General features: G+C 41.9%; 1 protein-coding gene across 2 annotated transcripts in view; it reads left to right on the top strand.

The window, feature by feature from the left end:
* The window catches only part of zbtb20 (zinc finger and BTB domain containing 20), a 33,168-nt gene that overhangs the window by 905 nt on the left and 12,640 nt on the right, over positions 1 to 19,623 (top strand). Inside the window, exons 2-4 of one of the 2 annotated variants that reach the window (XM_075487756.1) lie at positions 5,890 to 5,984; positions 13,758 to 13,902; positions 14,974 to 16,497. In XM_075487756.1, coding sequence (XP_075343871.1) covers positions 14,994 to 16,497 — 1,504 coding nt within the window. In that variant the 5' untranslated portion in view covers positions 5,890 to 5,984; positions 13,758 to 13,902; positions 14,974 to 14,993. The remainder of the gene's footprint in view (positions 1 to 5,889; positions 5,985 to 13,757; positions 13,903 to 14,973; positions 16,498 to 19,623) is intronic. The other variant, XM_075487755.1, reaches the window with a different exon arrangement.

Genomic DNA, 19,623 nt, shown 5'->3' with positions numbered 1-19,623 from the left:
CTGCGAGCCCCGGAACAACTGTGGCAGCCCGACGTGCGCATTTGGCTTTTAGGTCAGTTATTTGAGTCAGAGGAAACGCGTTTCTTATGGTTCAGTTTCTGTGATAAGAACCAGATCCACTGGGACTCAGGTTTTGGATTTTTGTGCCATGTTTTTTACCCCCCCCCCCCCCCCCCCCCCCCTTCTCGCGCCTCCCCAATCCTTAAAACCTTCCAAAATGAATTATCACTTTAACAGTCGCAGTCCTCCTTTTTTTTTTTTTTTTACTTTTTTTTTTTTTTTAAATCCTAGCCGACAGTATGGTAAAAAAAAATATTTGCGAGTCGATGCTGTTTTGGTAAAGGCTGGCCTAGATATGGAGGCACGCTCTGGTGTAATTAAAGTTGCACGAGACGCTGTCTCTGTGCCTTTTGAGACGTTTTGATGCAAAATATTCATGGGCGACCCCGCGGTTCCCTTTTTCCCCGGGCTTATCAAGGTGTTTCACCTCTTTTCTAAAGTTAAAATTATACCCACAGGTGACGTGTCTCCGCCGTGGAAAAAAATAGATATATATGAAAAAAAAATCACCGAAAGGGTCATGGTGAGTTTACCCCGAGCGACATGTCAGTCTTGCTCTTCAGGGATCATTTTATCCGTGTTCCATCAAGCGCACGCGCATCTGTGTCAGAGAAAGGGTTTCGGGGCTGAGAGTGTGAGTGCGTGCACGTGTGTGGCAAACAGATGTCGTCCCGGAGCGCACGGCTTTGTCAGATAAAGGGGGCAACACAGATGTATTGTCATTAGAAATGCGGCTGTGGCCCAAAGTTGCGCGCAGGTATGGAGCTCTGCCTCAACACATCGCTCGTGTCAGAGGTTGGCACTGGTTCGGTCATTGTGTGGTTTTTTTTCCTCCTCTGGCCGCGAGCACGTCCTCCCCAGACGTGCACTTTGTGTTATATCTTTCTGTGTGTGTGTAGGTTTGTTTTTGTTTGTGTTTTTTATTTGTTGTTGTTGTTGTTTTTTACCCCCGTAAATTGTGCGTTCACCCATTTTTCATTTCACTGCGATCACTTCCTCTCTCTCCGCCTTCATTCACAATATTCCTCCACAACGTAAACGGGTTGCAGCCCTATAGGCTTGCTCGTGTAATTGGTAGCTGCTCTGGATCGTTAGTTTTCTGAATGGACACGAGGAGAAAACAGAGCTGAGGGAGCTGCACGGCGTAGCAGAAATGCAACCTTGATGTATGTTTCAGCTTGGCGTGGTTGCACGTGTGTCCCCCTGAATTGCAGCACATTTATTTGACAGTTTGCATGTGGGTGAGAGAAGTGAGATTAAAATGGATTTGTCTCAACCTGACTGAAACACAACAAAAGAGGAGAAAAAATAGACCCACCTGCATTTTTTTTAAAGCCATTGGTGTCTTCAGGGTTGAATTATCTGTTGTGTGAGCTCTGCTCAGGATGGCTTGATGTCAGAAACTCAGCACACAAGTGTACAGTAGCTGCTGAAGGAGAGTCAGCCATTATGTGTCTTGGGAGCGTTTGTAGTTGGAGTATCAGGTGCCCAGATTCATCTCATTTAAGCTGCTAATGAGTTTTTATATATATATATTCAACTCGTGCATTAATATTCACATTGTTGGAGCCATCGCCGTTTGCCCCTTTTTCCGTGTCACAGCTAAAAACCCACCCATGACTAATGAATATTTAAGAGTGCCACTGCAGATCAAGGAAAGTCGTCCTTATATGAAGGAGAGCCGGCAGATAAACTGTGGAGCTGCTCACATGAGGCAGGGGGTGGGAATGGGGTGATCAGTTAATCCACACTCGGCAATCAATCCCAATTTTCTTTTGGCTTCAGCGTAATTCAGCTCCGTCCTCTGCAGCCTTTCCACGTTCACAAAATGCATCACTGACCAGCAAACTGTCCTGGGTGCGTTGACACGAGCTCAGTTTGGGAGATGTTTTCGAGTCACACTTTCACAGATTTCTTACGCCTGATTATTTGGGTTTACTCAAGTGAAAATGTGTGAATATAACATTTTACAAATTCATTAAGTGCTTCTTTGGAAGGGGCCCACGCATAAAACAAGCCTCCCCCTCCCAAACAAAAATAAAAAATATAAATCTTGCACTGTAGAGGCTTCATAGGCGTAAATTTGTGCTTGTTTTAAACACTCAGGTCATCTTCCTTCGGCTGTTACCTTGTAATACTGCTGGTTCAAAACTCACCTTCCATGATTACATTCACACGTGTCCACCATGTCTTTTTGTAAAAAATCAAATAAATAGAAATAGGCCTTAGTGGTGTGTTACATCATGTAGTGGAAATACTGGGAGAGTCAGAGAGTTCCAGCCATAATGGACATGAATGGAATTTAACAGTGTCCACCGATTCCCACGGAGCTGTTAATTATGCTGGTTGAACATTTTATTTACGTGTCATTCAAATTCAGGAAGTCTGCATTCTGTTGCAAATCACAGCACGTGCCGGCAATATTAGAATTAAATCATTTATCAAATAAAATTCCTTTCAGAAGAAGTTAACTTGTGTAATAATTCAGGTTTTTTTTGGTTTTTTTCCCCTTCTAACTGTCATATGACAAAAGATTTTCACTGGAATCCATTGTTGCACTTTGTCTTGCCCAGTTGAACATATTTGGCAGCCATTTTGGAAATGCAGTAGAGATCCATCGATATAACAAGCCACTTTGTGGATTGCATCCAGAATGTCACAGTGCTTGTAATCTGCTCAGCCCTTTTGTCTCAGGCACACTTTATCCTCTTTTTTTTTTTTATTTCTACTTCTCAAAAGGAGTAAAACTCATCTTTTGATTTGATTGCCAACTGTCACTGTTGTCAGATGCACATGTTAAAGTTAACAAGTCTTGAATTTACTTACTTAAATTACCTACAGAGGAGCCTTTAAGCCTTTAATAGACTTTGAGCTTAAAGATTTGTTTTTGTTTAGGCGGTGCACAGAAAGATTCTCGCCTGGTGTTTATTGCATAGACTTGTTTTACAGCAGTTACAGCTTGAACCCATTCAGACCTGAGGCTTTGTTAAAGGAAGCATTCACATCCCTGCGGTGGGGGTGGGGTGTGTGTGTGTGAGGGGGGGTATATCTGGAAAGCTGTAGGTAAACTGTCCTCAACCACTTTTTATTTCTTAGACTTTAAAAAAAAATCTCTTTTTTTTTTTTTTTTACGTGTCCTGGGAATGATGACGTGGGGCCCGCGTCACGTCGGGCTCGAATGGCAGAAGCACACATGGGTTTGAATGGCTTAATCCCACATTTGGGTTCTCTGTAACCATGACAACCCAAACCAACTCAAGTCGGCGTATTTATTAGCAACTTAAGTACTTGTTACCAGGTTATAAGTAATTGTTGGTTCCTAACCTGACTCATTTGCTGTTATTATGTGTCTTGTTCATAGTTTATTAACCAGCTCTGCCTCGGTGGATTGTTGCAAATGTGAAATTATTGGCAGGCTAGCTACCTCCTGGATTATTGGCCTCGATCCTTCTACCCACAATCCACCTTTTTCACACACGACACGCTTTTCTTGATATTTTTAGATTTTTTTTTAAGCTTATTGGAAGTGAAATTAAAAAAAAAATCTCACACTCCCAAAACCGATTGAGTGTCGATTCAGACAGCTTTTGTGATTTCATTGTATTATGCAACACAAAACACTGTTTCAATGAGTTGGTGTGAAATCCCCTTCAGCTACAAGACAAAGATAGAAGTTAGCGTGCTTTGCATAAGGGAAGGGGAATTGTGTATTTATTGATGTAGCCAAGCCCAGATTTAAAAAAACAACAAAAAAATAGGGGAATAAAACTCCTGTTATTTTAATTAAGTCAGCCGATACTATCCACCCACAGTGCTTCAGGAAGACTCGTGTCATAGCTTTAAATCCACTGATTTTAAAAAAAATTTTTTTGGTCTTTTCATTTCATCGAGAAAGAATTTTTTTGGAAATATTCCTCATTTTAATGATCTGGTCACTCAGATTTAAATTGCTGGTCATGAGAAAAAAAAGCAGAAATTTCATTTACAACCTTCAACCCCTTCGGATGGCGCAGAGAGCAGAAAACTGACAAACTTTATGGCGTCCTTTTCAGTTTTCAAAGGACTTTTGTTTTGGAACCTTCTCTCCCTGCAAGTATCACAGGAATGCGTAATGAAAGCACACATTGAGAGTGAATAAGTATTTGTGAAAGTGCCAGGCGGTTGTCAGGAAGCTTTTGTTTGGTTATAAAACCTTATGGAGTCTTATGAAACACTGTTACTATCATTAGTTCTCACGTAGCTTGATGGTAACTACAGAACCTCTTTCAGACCGACTGCATGGCGTTTCCAAAATAAAGAAAATTTAACATCCTGCATGCAACAGTTGATCACACGCTTACGGCCTGTTTTTAATATTTTAGACCTTGTTGGGCTCTCGTGTTGCGTCGTTATCGTACACGTTTTAACACATTTTTATCATCCCCAACATGTGCTTTGCCTTTTGAAATGAAAGTTTCAGCTGTCACTATGTTGGGATATTTATACCCGCGTTGTCTGATAAAACACAGTCACGGTGGAGTAGTGGAAGTTGTGAAAATGTGTTTTAACAGACAGTTGATTTGTGCTTCTCTTTTAATCTGTGGTGCTGGTTTCATTAGCATTCAGCTTGTGTAACAACTTGACCAGAAGATGCCTCACAAGCCCAGACGTTTCTGATTTCTTTTATATTTCTATTTCAAAACTACTTATTTTTCATCCTATTTTTGCACGACACAAGTATTTAAGCCTGTATTTTTCCCTCTTTAAACACACATGCGCTCCGAAGTATTCAGCTGATGTGAAAAATGTATTCTGGATTCTAATAGCAAAGTTGTATGTTTGCCAAGGTGCATGTGTGTCCTCAGTTAACCCTGCTGCCCATATGGTTTTCTACAATCAGGGTGAGATCATTGCCTAGTTGAAGCGGGGAACGTCAAGGGAAAGTAAAGACAGATTGAGTGATTAGAAAAGTATCAGAATACTTAGTAAGTTTTTAAGCTGTCATACAGACAAAAAGTGCTGTAAATACTCCACCTCTGTCTTGGCACCGGAGAGGCTATGACAGTAAACAGAACTCCCAGCAGCCAAAAAGTTGAGATTGTCTCTCTCAGCATAGATACGTGTAACACTGTGTTATGGGTAAACTCGAAGGGTAATTTATTTACGCAGTATTATTTGTGTTGCAACTAAAAAAAAAAAGCCAAAAGCCAAGATGGCCGTGAACGTGACAGGAGTCTCTGCTGTTTAAAGCTCTAAAAAAAATGGAATAAAACTACATTTCAGAATCAAGAAAGCCATCAGCTTCCTGCTTTAATGATAAAGAAAAAGATAACAACAACAAAAAAAAATTCCCGTTTGTGGTTGTGATTTATAACCGTTGGCCCAGGTGATAGAGGAAACGCATTCCTAATCAAAAACCAACAAATGCCAAGGCGAACGCTGAGCTTTTTCAAACCTGCTGGGCTTGTTTCGCAATAGGTTTGACATTTATTGGTAATTACGGAAAAAGAAACACTGCGATCATTGCAGTGGCCCTCGGATGCAGTCCATGTGTGGACCTCTGTGCCATGTTTAGGTGCTTGTTACACCGGTATTATAGCTGTCAGTTGTGGCTGAGGTAACACAGCGTTTTTTTTTCACTTTGAGAACTCTGAGTAAAGTGTGGCAGCTGCTATGTAAACTGACATTAAGCTCAGTCTTCTTTTATCATTTCTATGAATAGGTTAATGAATGGATTTTGGACAAAATGTCCTTTACAGCCTTTGACTGTAGTGGGCTTTGCTGCTGGCTTGTGTCTCATCATTCATTTATTCACTCGGTATTTTCTTTTTCTTTTCTACTTCTTTTCAGGTTCAGTCCAGCGTATCCCAACATGCATTTAGTGGAAGGCAGGTCACTGGGCTAACGCAACACAAAAAGAAAGAAAGAAATAACGTGTCACGGAGGTAACGGGAACTGGCTTTTAAACGTATACTAATAATGTAGGTTTACTCAACGCTAATCCCGCTTCAAAGTTAAGGCCACTGAAAAATCTAAATCAAAATAAAGCATAAACCTTTCTAAGCCTTTGTATCTAACCATGACAGCATGAATGATTTAGAAGTATCATATTTGTGGTATGACCTGCTGAAAATACTCGCAGGCATGTGGCATGATTTTTATAGTAATGTTAGCAGAAACAGCTGATCGGCTTAGGTTACACTCAAGGGCTTATGAGCTATAGATCGTTACCATAAAAGATGATAATTCTGCTCCATTCAACAGACCGCGCTGACCAACAATTCATGGGCATTAGCAAGGCCGAAGGGCCAGTTGATTAGAATAAACAGTGTTGGTGGGTGGTTATATCATCTCCCCCGCTTTATGAGGTGACTGTTTCTGTCCGTGGAACAGATCAGAGGACAACCTGAACAGCAACATGTTCAGATAACAGTAGGACGTGTGCCGATGGTGAACGGACAAACTTTATCTTGCATTGCTGGCGGTGACACATAGAGAAAGTTACAGTCGGTACAGTGCGCCTCAAGGACAGGCGATTGCTTATATGCATGCATTTAATAATAAGTGAAAAAAAATAATAATAATAAGTAATAGAACGAGTTGAACCACACCGTGATGGGCCCAACATAGTTTTCTCTGGCGTCACTATCGCTGCCCCTGCTCATTAATTATAGCCGATTTAAGCAGCCAGAAGAATCCAACAGAATGCTACTCAGTAAACCAGAAACAAATGCCCCAAATAAAAAAAAAGGCATTAACCGTCAAAACTATTCATTTTGGAAAATATTGCTTAAAATTGTGACCTTCGCTTTAACAGTTTACACACTGCGAACAATGATTCTGTATTGATACAGCAAATGTGACTCATGTGAAGCTCCTGAGCGGCACTTTTGAGACTTTATCTTCGCTTGCTTTTTGCCATTCGTTTTCTCCAAGGTGCATTTATTGACTGACGGTGTGTGTGTCTTAGCGTCAAAAAAAGCCCAACGAGAAGTGACTCACTCTTTAAATGAATTACCCTTTTGTCCTCATTAAAACCAGATTTTCATGGCACTTACTTATCTGCATATTCAGAGAGCTGCACGGATATTTCTCCCTCAGCTCGGTTTTTTTCTGAACCGTCCATCCATCCAGCGAGACTTTTGGCTTTGCCTTTGCAACAGTGAGACTGATACGGCACTTTTCTGGCCTTTCTCTCGTTTTCTTGTGAAACTCGGTAGTTGGCTTGCCTAAGTTTTTCTTGCAACACAGTATTGTATGGATAAAGTTTCCCAATGTGGTTAGATTGCCCCGCCTGGTTGGATTAACTGAAAACCTTACCTTTGTGCCAACTTTTTGTGTAATTCATTAGATTTAACTCATATTACTCAGTCGGCAGGCCGGATCATGCGTTTGGTGATAGTGTGTATAGGGCGCTCTTGTGGTTCGACTGTGTTTCAGTGTGTCAGCATTACATTTTTAGACGGGTCGTATGTCAAACGAGCTGAGGAGACATATATAATCTGTATTTACTACACAACAGCTTGTTGTGCTATAAATACACTGAAACCGTGCTCGCATCCATAGGCTCGAAATGAACAGTATTTGTATAAAATCGTCCAGATTTAAAATCTTACTCACATGTTGAGGAATATCTGCACTTGCAGTGACCCATTTTATCTGTGCCTGCTGGAATTTGTATAGTTGTAACAGTAGCTACAGGCTGGAGAAATGTGTTACATCAGAAAGGCTTTTTTTTTTCAGTGTCCTTTCTCACTGTTTCCCTTTAGTTTCTTTGCTCGCATTCTGCCAAAGAACAGTTCTGCGGCACGTCATTTTTACGGCTTGAGGATTGCTTTTCAGTGGCAAAACATTGAGCCTGACAAACTCTTTAAAGGAGGCCAGATTGCTGAACCTGCAGGGCTGTGCTGAACTGCTTAAGGCACCCTTGTGCATTTGTGAGAGTTCAGCTACGTGCCAGCAGCTGCACGAGGATCCACCGGCTCGTGCGCCCTCGTGCAGCTGCTGGTCCAGAACCACTGAGTCTGCTCACTATTACATTCACACAGGTTGGAACGTAAAACCCGCTGTTAGAGTTGTAATTTGCTGTGCTGATTACATGTCCACAGAACAATTCACAGAGCGTGATGTGTATTAATGTTTTAAAACAGTGCTAACTTATCTCGGACGCGGCTGTTTGACCACATGTTTGTATTTGTGTGCGTGTGAGACAGAGATAAGTTTCTTTTAACCCTATACGTCTCATTTGTGACGAGCTCTAACAGTTTTTTTTTAACAGTTTCCTGAGAACTCAGAATAAACATGCGAAAGTTGCAGCTTCTGTTTAGGCTCCTCTGTGACCAACATAGTATACACTTAACCTGAACACCCAGGGGCTATTGCTGTTCTCCACAGAGTGAGAAGAGCACGCTTATTACCAAAGGCTCCTTGCAATTTATTCTTTCATATCAGCACAAAGCGCCTTTTCTGCTGATTTATCTCTCAAGGACAGAAAACTGGGCGACACCGTTTTGATTGGAACGCATAAAGGTGCTACAGCTTTTCTATACTGGGCGCTTCTCTTGTTGAGATCTTGTTTACTTACTATGTTGTTCATTCACAGATTGAAGCTTGTGATCTTTCTTTTTTTCACCAAGCTGAATGTATCAACCACTCATCGCAGTAATAGCTAGTTATGGACAGAGGAGCCCTATGTGAGCATCTGTGTAGGTTCATGAAGATCTCTTAATGGCCTGTCAGGTCCTGTTTTGGAGGGCCAGCATGTCCTTGACTTGTGTAGTAGCTGTAAAGAGGCAGTTGCTGCGGACTCTTGTGTCTAAATGATAACTCTTGAATTAAGCATTATCTGCTTCGGGGGTTGGAGGTGTTTTTCAGACTATCATATGAGTAGTCAGATGGTTCCTTTTTGGTCAAATGCTCATTAACAAAAGCCGAGCCATTTGCCAATTCTAACTTATTTTTTAAAAGCTTCAGTTCTGCCACCAAAGTGACGCACACACTTTAAATTACATGGCCAAACGCCAACAGTGGCTGTTTGTTTTTTTCCCTGTTATGCTGCTGGAGGAAAACTTCATTAAATACATAATGGAAATTTTTTTACTGATAGCACTAATTCCTGAGTGTTTGTGTGGACTTTGCCTGAAAAAAAAAAGTATATTAGAAGTAGATTATCCTCCCATCTGTAGAAGCACAATGGATCCGCCATGGATAACGGGTGGCGGGGGGTGTGTTCCTGCCATAAATGATGAAGTTGAACAATCTGTCCCGTCAAAAAAAAAGAAAATACTTTAACTGTCCCCAAACTTGCGTAATGGTATCGCAGTGTTTATTGTTATTTGTGTGCTTGAGGAATTTATTTGAAAGCCGCACATCCTGTCACATTGAGTGGCTTTCTGTTGGACTGGATGTCTTAGCAAATTAATCTGCTGTGCTATTTGAGACATTTTATCGGGAGTGGAACTAATCGCCAACATTCAGATTAAATTTGGGGTGCTATAAGGAGTTAACAGATGTTCCAGTGATGCCCAGAAATGCATGATGCAGTTATTCAAGCAAATCCAACCGAGCAGTGGTCATAACATTTCTTTGGTGTAATTACTTCATGACGCTTTGACCAAATAAGGGGGGGGGGCATTCGGAATGGGGAAAAAAAGGGTTTTAGTGAATCAGTAAACTCAATTTGATTGTGTTTGCATGATTTTAACTTCAGTGGCGAAGGAGGGATTACTGCTCCCACGTTCTTTTGTCGGTAACGAGCCGGTTCAAAGTTCAGAGATATGTCACATGCAACGGTTGCTAAGACAACGACATATTTATCAAAATAATTTCACCCATATTATAATTACGGGTCCTTTTACATATAGAGACAGTTGAAACCGTGCTCCCCTGACGAGGAGAAGCCCAAATTAAAAGAATCTTGGCTCTCCTTGTCAGCAGCCTACGTGTGCTTGTTGATGGTTTTCAGTGGCTGCCGCAAAGGCAAATCAATTAAATCCTGAGACTGTGATGTGTTTTCTGCCAGTTTTGCTGTACTGTAGTTAGATGCATTACTTGCGTGTTAAGTGCCTCGCTGCATTGTAGAGAAACACTCAAAGGTAATAAGACGCATGCTGTTCTGAATTACTCAGATTTAATCAGCAATCACAACTGTGTTGGTCAGAGATTAATTTTTTATTTTTTTTACCATGGAGATAGAAGAAGCTATGCTTGACATTTAATTTGATTTTTTTTTTCCTCAGAAAAGTTTTTAATGAGGAGTTGTGTCTGTACATAGTGTGTTGTGAGAAGATTGAAAGGAACAAAGTGTAATTTATCACACACACCCTCGGTTATCTCTCGTCAGATCTGCACTTCATCACTTGATTATGGCTGAAATTATCCCCACGTCCTCTGTTCATATTTATATTGTGAGCTGAATTGCATTAGATCGCATACTATCAAAGCACGATTTCTGTTGTTTACATGCTAATGCGCCGGGGCAGAATGGAGGACTGAAATTAATTATTGCAATTTGGACAGCGATTGTTAAGCAGCTGAGATTTCAAACAAACTTTCTGCTAATAGGGCGCCTCACAATAAAGCACTGTTGATATGCGCAAATCTGCATCAGATTCATCAAAAGGCTGCATGCACAAGCATGGACATGAGCCCTTCATAATGCCCTGTGGCCCTTTTGTCTCCGGATTTAAATGTACCAGGGGCCTGGGATGTATGCTTGGAGTGTGTGTTGTAAGCATTATTTGCATATTCAAGATGTACATTATTCACATGGCTGATACTGCTCCTTTCATAACCGTGCCTCTTGTGTCTGTTCTCAACCCCATCCCCCATCCTCACCATTTTAAACCCCCCCCTCCTGATTAACTAATGTCCAATTCGATGCTCTGCATTTCAGCAGCTTGTCACCTAATGCAGGCAGCTGATTAACCTGGAGTCTGGCTGGTGAAGTTGCAGCCTTCATCTCCCTGTCTTCATTTCTCTCTCTTTTTTTTAAACCCACCCCACCCCACCCCTCCACCCCCCACCTCTTCTCCTTCTTCCTCCACCCCTCCTTGGTCTTTTGTTGTGGCGGCAGCAGCGAGGCATGCATTGCATTGGCGGTCTGAAGCATTGTGTCTGATTTCCAGCAGACAAACTGACCTCTGGGGATTTATTGACAGTAAACTCCACAGAGGCAGACACAGAGCTGGGAGCAGAGATGCAGCGAGAGAGAGGCGTGGGGTGGGGTGGGGTGGGGTGGGGTGGGGGGGGGGGGGGGGGCTCGGGAAGGTTTGTAAGGAGGAGGGGAGGAGGGGTGCACAGACGGACAGATGGATGTAAAGACGGAGAGAGTCTGATGAAACAGGAAACAGGTAGACACAGAAATAAAATCAATGTGGCGGGCTCAGGAGGCGCACCCATGGAATTTAGTTTGATATATAAATACATTTTTTTTCTTGGGAGTATTAGCAAGTGAAAGAAAATGGCCGCCTCCTACGAGGATCTAATTAATTTTGAAGGATCATCAGCCCCTTTAGTCCAAGGCAGGGTACAGGAGGGAGGGAGGGAGACAGACCCCTGGGCTGATTAGAATTCACTGCAGGTAGGCGCTGGCTGCTGCTCACCCACTGTGTCACGGCTAAAATGGAATCACTGTTGTGAGTGGCAGTCTGGGCAACGGAAGCCTGCTTCCTTTGGCCTGCTCCTTTGTTGCTAGCATTCACCTCACTTTACCCCACAGGCAGGTGGATTTACATGTCTGGTTGGGAGAGGGAAGCCATAGAGGGGAGCATATACACATGTTGGCATTGTCTAAAAGTAGACACAAAAAAACGGCCCATGGCAACAGGATACAGTTGCATTCTGAGCTAACCCCTGCTGAAACAGAAAAAAAAAGGTCAAATATTTGCCATTGTAATGGATTCAATGGAGTGAGTAGAGTATGAAAAAGCAGAAGACTTTGAAATATGGCGTTTGTGGGGGTCTTTATTTTGATAAAGTCAAAGGGAAAGGTTCCACCTATAGATACAGGATCAAGGCTAACGTCTGCCTATGGGTTCAGACCTTAATTGAAACCAATATTAGATGGCCCATATGAGTTATTCTGGTTGATTGGGTTATTTTTAAGTTTATTGCTTCGAAAAGAGAAAGGGGTTAATGTTTAATTTTAATGTGAGGGTGAAGGGACTTTGCTCAGAAATGAATTTTTATGTTGACCAGTGTGTGTGTGTGTGTGTGCTGTCACACACTCGTTCGTCTCAGTGTTGAGCGATCACTCTCTGCCTCTAAACATGCCATTATTTGTCCATATCTAATGATGAAATATGTTCGATGACAAACACGCATCTCAGTCACTGCAGTGCTTCTCAAACTGGGGCCTGTGAACCCAAAGAAGTCTGAGCACAGCTGCTTGATTTACAACACCTCAACTCCGCTTTTTTTCCCCCCGAGATGTTTATGCTCCCCGGCTCTAGAAAATAGATAAAATCGTCAACTTCGAGTCTATCGTCTGAGATGTATCTATTACCTTGGCACGGACGAGTGTGGTGAAAATCCAGAGGTCACCTGTTTAAAATCTCCCAGTTTTCATCAGTGGATTTGACGTTCGTGTCTCAAAGGGAGGCTACTCTTCAGAAGTTTCTCGAGAGCTTGCAAAAGAAATAATTTGTGTCAACACTAAAATGCAGGTCTGGTCAGATCCGAGCCCTGTTCTGGTTATTCAGCAGCACTGTGCAGTTACTGGCTTTTTTTTTTTTTTTTACAGAGAGCACTTGATGTTCGTCTTGTAGCGAATGGAGCTGATAATAAAAATGTCTTTTACTGAATTTACAAAAAAAAAAAACTAAAAGTATTTAAGAGAAGTCAGGTCAAACTTGGAATTATGTTGGAAATTCATAATAACGATGAACACGTCGCATCATTTACAGATACTTCTAAAGGCTTCAGTGCTGCTCGACAGTGTTCTTAATAATGTGGGACTAATAAAGGCGGGGATGTTTTTTTAAAAAAAGCTTTTTTTCCAGCTCACCTGACCCTAAATGATTCCACGAGTACGTGACTGTAATTCGGTTCATTTCACATTATGTTTGTTGCCAGTTTGGAAGTCAAACATTTAAATACAAATGTGTTTGTACAGTGTAAGAGCAATTGTGTTAGGCTTCCCTAGCATCACCAAACCAGCACATCACATGCTTGATGTCGTTGAATGCCTTTTTTGTGTTTTTCAGTGAATGCCTTGTGTATTCAATATTTGGCTCATTTCTATTATTGTAACATTAGTGTTGCTCTATATCTGTGTAAGACATTGTGTGGCTGAATTTGTAGCTTTTAAAAAACGGCATAAACCCAGACAAATGCTCACACACACACAAACACACCGACTGAGATCTCCTCTAAAATATTTACAAAAGATCTTCATGTAAATTCATGAGACATTTGAATAATTTTTCCAGGGAAGGGTGTGGTTTTAGTTGCTCAGCAGCTCAGATAAACATTGAGAAAAAGAAGTGGCTCCCAACAGCAAACATTATTTTCAACCTTGATTTTGCAGTCATGTGATCACAGGATCGTCCATTCGTCGTGCATTAAAAACTCTTCACACATCTGTTGCAGCACGCTTGTGGCAGATATTCCTGTAACTGTGGCTCCGGGTTCATTAAGGGAGTGGCAATATCGACGAGGCAGTATGTGGCATTAAGATTTGTCTTTGTCTTTTCTCTCCCCTCCAAACACTGTGGCAGAACAACACATGATTTGGATAGAGAGGACTGACAGCCTTGCCTAGCACCAGGCCTCTGATCAGCCATCTCCACCAGCAAATTAAAGCTTGACCCGCACTTCATCACCAGCCTCACAAGCATCTTCATTACAAGGCGTCATCTAACTGTGAGTACTGGAGCGCTTCAGTTTTTATTTTTGCTTCCTTTAGTAACTTTGAGTAACTATGCTTTGCATAACAATTAGAATCTGAATGGATGGACCTATCTGTCACAGTTAAAGAGGATTTTATTGTTAGTACCTAAATGTAATTGTGTTCGACAGGTTTTTTTTTACTTGTACAGTAGTAATTTCTTCCGTGCTGCCAGACATTTTGTCAACAAGAGGTTTTCATAATTGAATGTTTCATTCATTGAGTGTAAATGAATTACATATCTTTTTTTTTTACACGCTGAGAAGAATTTTTCCAGGATTATAAGCAGCACGATCGTTTCCAGAGAAGTGCTCAATAATCATTCAACCTCAGTCATTACCTAAGAATGTTTATATGAAAACTAAATTCATTTTGCAGCACTCCTAAAGATCTACAATTTTAGGCTTTCTGTCCCTCTATTTCGGTTTAGATTTAGATTTCTTTTGACACCGAAACGAGCAGAAAAAGCACCTTAGGATATCTTCCAAACTGCTCAGCCGGGTCAGATTTAGTGTATTCCAAGGATAGTTTGGAAGCGCCATCATGGTGAACACATGGCTGACAAAAGAGGCCTGTTGTCCTCTAAACCCAGTGCACCACCTAATGGTGGTTGGGGAAATTTCAGAAATATGCACTGAACGAAAGGAACTTGGAGTAATTAGATGGGAACCATCTTAATCGTCCTCGTGGAAGTTTTTAAACAGCAGCTCAAGAAAAGGAATTAGTTCTGATGTCGAAATTATCATCAGAACAGGCTGAGATTCTGATAATAGATTAATTAAAGCTCATCGTGCATTTGAACTGATTGTTTTGGGGCAGATTCCATTTAAAGAACAATTTCTTCATAGTGAGACATACATTCACAACTATCGCATATATGAGAGCAGTTTTAGTTGGACTGATGTATCTTTGATGTGTGAACCAGCACTGACGATGTGTTGTTGTTAGTTATGGAAAAAAACGAGAAATTTTATTTTAATCCAGCTCAGCAGGATTGTGTTTGTTGAGGTTTTTTCAGCCGGGTTTTGTTGCTCCTTTGCCTGCAGGTAACATCAGTTGCAAGGGGATGACCGAGCGCATTCATAACATCAATCTTCACAACTTCAGCAATTCTGTACTTGAGACCCTCAATGAGCAGCGCAACCGTGGGCACTTCTGTGACGTGACTGTTCGGATCCATGGAAGTATGCTGCGAGCTCACCGGTGCGTGCTGGCTGCTGGAAGCCCATTCTTTCAGGACAAGCTGCTCTTGGGCTACAGCGACATTGAGATTCCCTCTGTGGTCTCAGTTCAGTCCATCCAGAAGCTGATTGACTTTATGTACAGTGGGATTCTGCGAGTGTCTCAGTCAGAGGCTCTGCAGATCCTTACTGCTGCCAGCATCCTTCAAATTAAGACCGTCATTGATGAGTGTACCCGCATCGTTTCCCAGAATGTGGGCTTGGCCGGACCCGGGGGGTTTCCTGGCATACCAGGAGATTCTGGTCAGGAAACACCCCGTGGAACACCAGAGTCTGGTACCTCTGGGCCCAGCAGTGACGCAGAGTCAGGTTATATGCAAGCAACATCACAGTCAAATGTAGATCGTACATACACATCACTGTACTCCTACTCTGGCCTGTCTCTGCAGAACGGCACCCGCGAGCGCCCCATTTATATCCATAACCCTCAGTCGGCAAATTACGATCCAAATGCTCGGAAGGACCAGCAGTCTCAAGATCCACCCTGGATAAACCCTATCCAGGAAAGATCTCAGCAGGTTGATCGCTTCATTTCCACAGCAGAGTCTACTCACTGCCGCAAGCAGCCCCGACCGGTACGCATTCACCCAGAAGGGATGCACATAAAGCAGGAGGTCGAAGACGAGTACAGCTGCTATAATGAAATGGGGGACTGCCAAGACGACATTGACCACAACGAGGGTGTGGAGAGTGAATCCAAGATTGAAAGTTTTGACTCAGGGGTGAGCTCCTCCATCAGTACAGAGCCAGACACCATGGAGCAGCAGTCGTACCTGACGGGCTTTAGCCGAGAGGGGGGCGGGGAAGTGCAGCAAGGTGACGGAGCTCTAGTGCAGATAGAGGTCAATGACTCGTCCCCGGAGCATGTGCAAAAGACAGAGGACGGGGACACATCCCACAGCACTAGTGACAGTAGCATGATGCAGATCCTGCCAAACTCAATTAAACTCAGTCCCATGTCCCAGTACTTGCGCCACGTAGAATCACACACCAGCAATCTGAGGATGCCGCTCACCGTGACCAGCAATTCCCAAGCGATGGGCACTTCTGGAAGTACCTTCCTGCCCACACTCTTTCCTACACAGCCGGCTAGAGACCACAAGCCTTTCCTTTACCTTCCTGGCCAGCAGCAGCCCCAGTTTGTTGCAGTGCCGCCCCCTGCTATGCCATCATTCCCGAACCCCATGTCGGTACCGCAAGCGCCATCTCAGCAGCAGCAGGCTGCAGGAGGGATTGGTCAGGGGGAAAAGAAGCCCTATGAATGCACTCTCTGCAGTAAAACCTTTACTGCAAAACAAAACTACGTCAAACACATGTTTGTCCATACTGGTAAGTCAAAATTTGTCATTTGAAAGACTTTCTATACAACTTACATTGCTCAATTAAATGAATGTTTGATCAATGGTTAATGTAGGTAGCGTGTGGGCTTGTGGTTTTATGAAATGCTTTAGAAATACCTTTGGTCAGATGCTAACAGGCTGTTAATCTTTGGTCTGTAGTGTGCAGTGACATATACCAACAACTGAACACCCTGCCGATGTAGATCAAGGAATTCCAGACCCATGTTTCCAATCTTCTTGAATGAGTTAGGCAGCTTTTAGAAACAGTAAAAATATATAAGAACCAAATAAGCCTTTCACGTTTTCACTCGCATTTGAATGTAGGTATTAAGGCGTTGAGTGTATTTTTTTACCCTTTGAAATCACTTTATTTTCTTCATCCTGGTCACGTGATTTGGTTTTATTTTGGAGAAAGAAATTGGAGAGAAAGCATCTCTTTAAAAGCGTCTCTCCGTGTGATCCACTGCTGTTTGTTAACTGTGGGTAATGTGCGCCCAACTGGACCGTGGTGTTTTTACACCTCTCACCAGCACATAAGGCAGCCGAACTCGCATCTCAATGCACCTGAAGCAAAACGACAGCACCAACACAACCAAGGGCAGTGGGCAGTTAAGGTCGTTCCACACGTATCTGATATTGCCGTTATAAACTCGCTATAAAATGTGGATACGGGTTTGTGAGGTACTAGAAAGGTCCTCAAAGTATGTTTAAACTATAACTCAGCATCTTTTTTTTAAAGTCAACAATTGGTCTTATTTTCTTAGTTACTGCACCATTTTTGGTTTAAAGGCCAAAATACTTCCTAACACCGCTTCCCAGATTGTTTGGTGTCACGACCGTCCTTTTAGGATGGCATTGCTCACCAGTTTTCTCCATTTTCATCCCAAAGTGGCAGACATCATTACATAGTAATATAATCTTCCTTTAATACCTTAGCATGCATTGGGTTAAGCTAACACTAGAGAGCTGCTTTTAACAGTCCAACTCCACCGTATAAGTAGCCTGTGTTCTGAAGTATTTGCAAACCGTAATTTTTTAATTCAATTGGGGTTACTGAAGTTAACAATTTCCCCACATTCGAGCAGATGTTTGAACTTCAAAGAAAGAGCGACAGCCCTGTACTGTATTCTGTGTGCTCCCAAACTACAGCAGCTGTTGGAACAGCAGAAACTTTCAAAGAGCTATTCATTCATTCACTCACTCTGTGTTTGGTTTGTCTCTGTTTGGCGACTGTATGCGGTTGCAGCATGAATATAAAAGAAGAAGGGCTTTTTCCACTATCCATACAGGCATTTATAGATTTATTTTACCTGTTTTTAGTTTTTGAAAAAAACCCAGTTTTATCATTACGAACAACTAATTTGTTATGTTCCATTTCTGCCAGTAGGTCAGCCAAAGTATGACACATCAATATACATATTTTATTGGTATGCAATATAATTACAGGATGAAAACTTGTATTCATTATATTTATGAGTCAAAATGGTGTTATTATTTTCTCTTACTTCAACGGCAGTATAATAATCTGTTGCTGCTTTAACATAGTTTGAGAGACAAAAGTATTTAACTGATGACCACGTTCCAGTCCTACGCTGTGTTTGCATCAGCTCTGAACTGAACGTGCTGCTCTCTGTGCTGAGCTCAAAGATCAAAATGTTAAGTTTAAGATAACCAGATCTCAGTTTTCCTGTCAGAATTCAGTCCGATAATGTATAAAAGTCTAACTGTCTGCCATGAAGCATTCAGTACGGCCTGAGAACCAAATGCGAAGCAGAAGCCAGACTTCACATTGTGCGAATACTTCACCAACTACAACAGTCACATTTCTTTCATTAACTAATAAAAAAAGTACCTATTTAGCAAATTAACTTAATTACAGCCTGATAAAAACTGCCTAAAAATTACATTCATTAGGTCACAGCTGACTGGCATCGATGTTATCGTTTGTATGTGACTTCCAATGACAGAAGAGTTCTTATGCAGCGCATCGTCTCACTGAGCGCCGCTTTCTTCTGGAAACGACGGCCTTATCAATCACATACTGGGGAAATCATTATCACAGAAAGAAAGTATTAGATATCATATAATTAGATGATTCCATAAAAATTGCCTACTCAAACAGCCATTATTATTCATTACAATCCATTTCATGCCCAGAACCACTTGTTTTATGAAGGTTGTTCACACAACTGTGTGCAGCAGAAGGATGGTGCATTGAAAAAGGAAAATCACCGATTTATCAGTCCTCTCGACTCGATCTGAACATCCCACGGCAGCCGGTGATGGATTACAGTTGCTCATATTGTAAAAAAAAAACAATAAAACATTTTTTTTTTAAAAAGATATATATCTCGACAGATATATCTATTATTCAGAATCTAAAAGGATGTCGCTGTGATTAAGCATGACGTGGTCTTTCTCTCCTTGAGAGGATATTAAATATCATGCGTACACATCATTTACTTCTTTTATTTGCCAAAGAGAGTTAATTAAGCTGAACCTTGGTGAATGCAACGTGTTGAATGTCACGTAAAATGTTCACAAAACACCTTATGGAAGCACACACAAAGTAGGCAGAAAATGGCAAACACAATAGCGGTTCTCTGCGCTGCAGAGGTAATGTGTCATTTACCGCGATCAGGAATCTGTTGCAGACGGGGTGGCAGCCTCTCAGCGGCATGACTCACTGAGCAGGACACTCACACCTGCCACAAACTGCACCTCCTTGCTGCTGATGTGGAAGTGGCCCCTGAAATCTTTCCTCTCTTCAGGATCAGAGGAGAGGGAAAATAGTAATAAAGTAAAAGTATTAGTTAGCTCGTCATTAATTCAGCAGAAAACAGCAGACGCACAGAACTTCATTTGCTTGCATGGATCAACTGGCCCACTGTTGTATTTGGAGTAACTCGAGCCTCCGCTTCTACCTGTTACATTGTGCTACCTCTGATGTGCTACCTGATATGTTCCAGCCCGTTATGTCAGCAGATGCACTTATTCAATCATCTGACAACAAAGGGGCAGAAATTCCAGAGAGTTTCATCAATTATTTGGTTCAAAATTTTGCACCACTTCTTTTCTGTTTCTAGGGAGAAATTCCTGCTGTATTTATGAGTGC

Source organism: Odontesthes bonariensis, chromosome 16 (genome assembly GCF_027942865.1).
Source record: "Odontesthes bonariensis isolate fOdoBon6 chromosome 16, fOdoBon6.hap1, whole genome shotgun sequence".
In the NCBI taxonomy this organism is placed as follows: domain Eukaryota; kingdom Metazoa; phylum Chordata; class Actinopteri; order Atheriniformes; family Atherinopsidae; genus Odontesthes; species Odontesthes bonariensis.
Note: the sequence above shows the minus strand (reverse complement) of the source record. Positions and strands in the feature narration are given on the sequence as shown.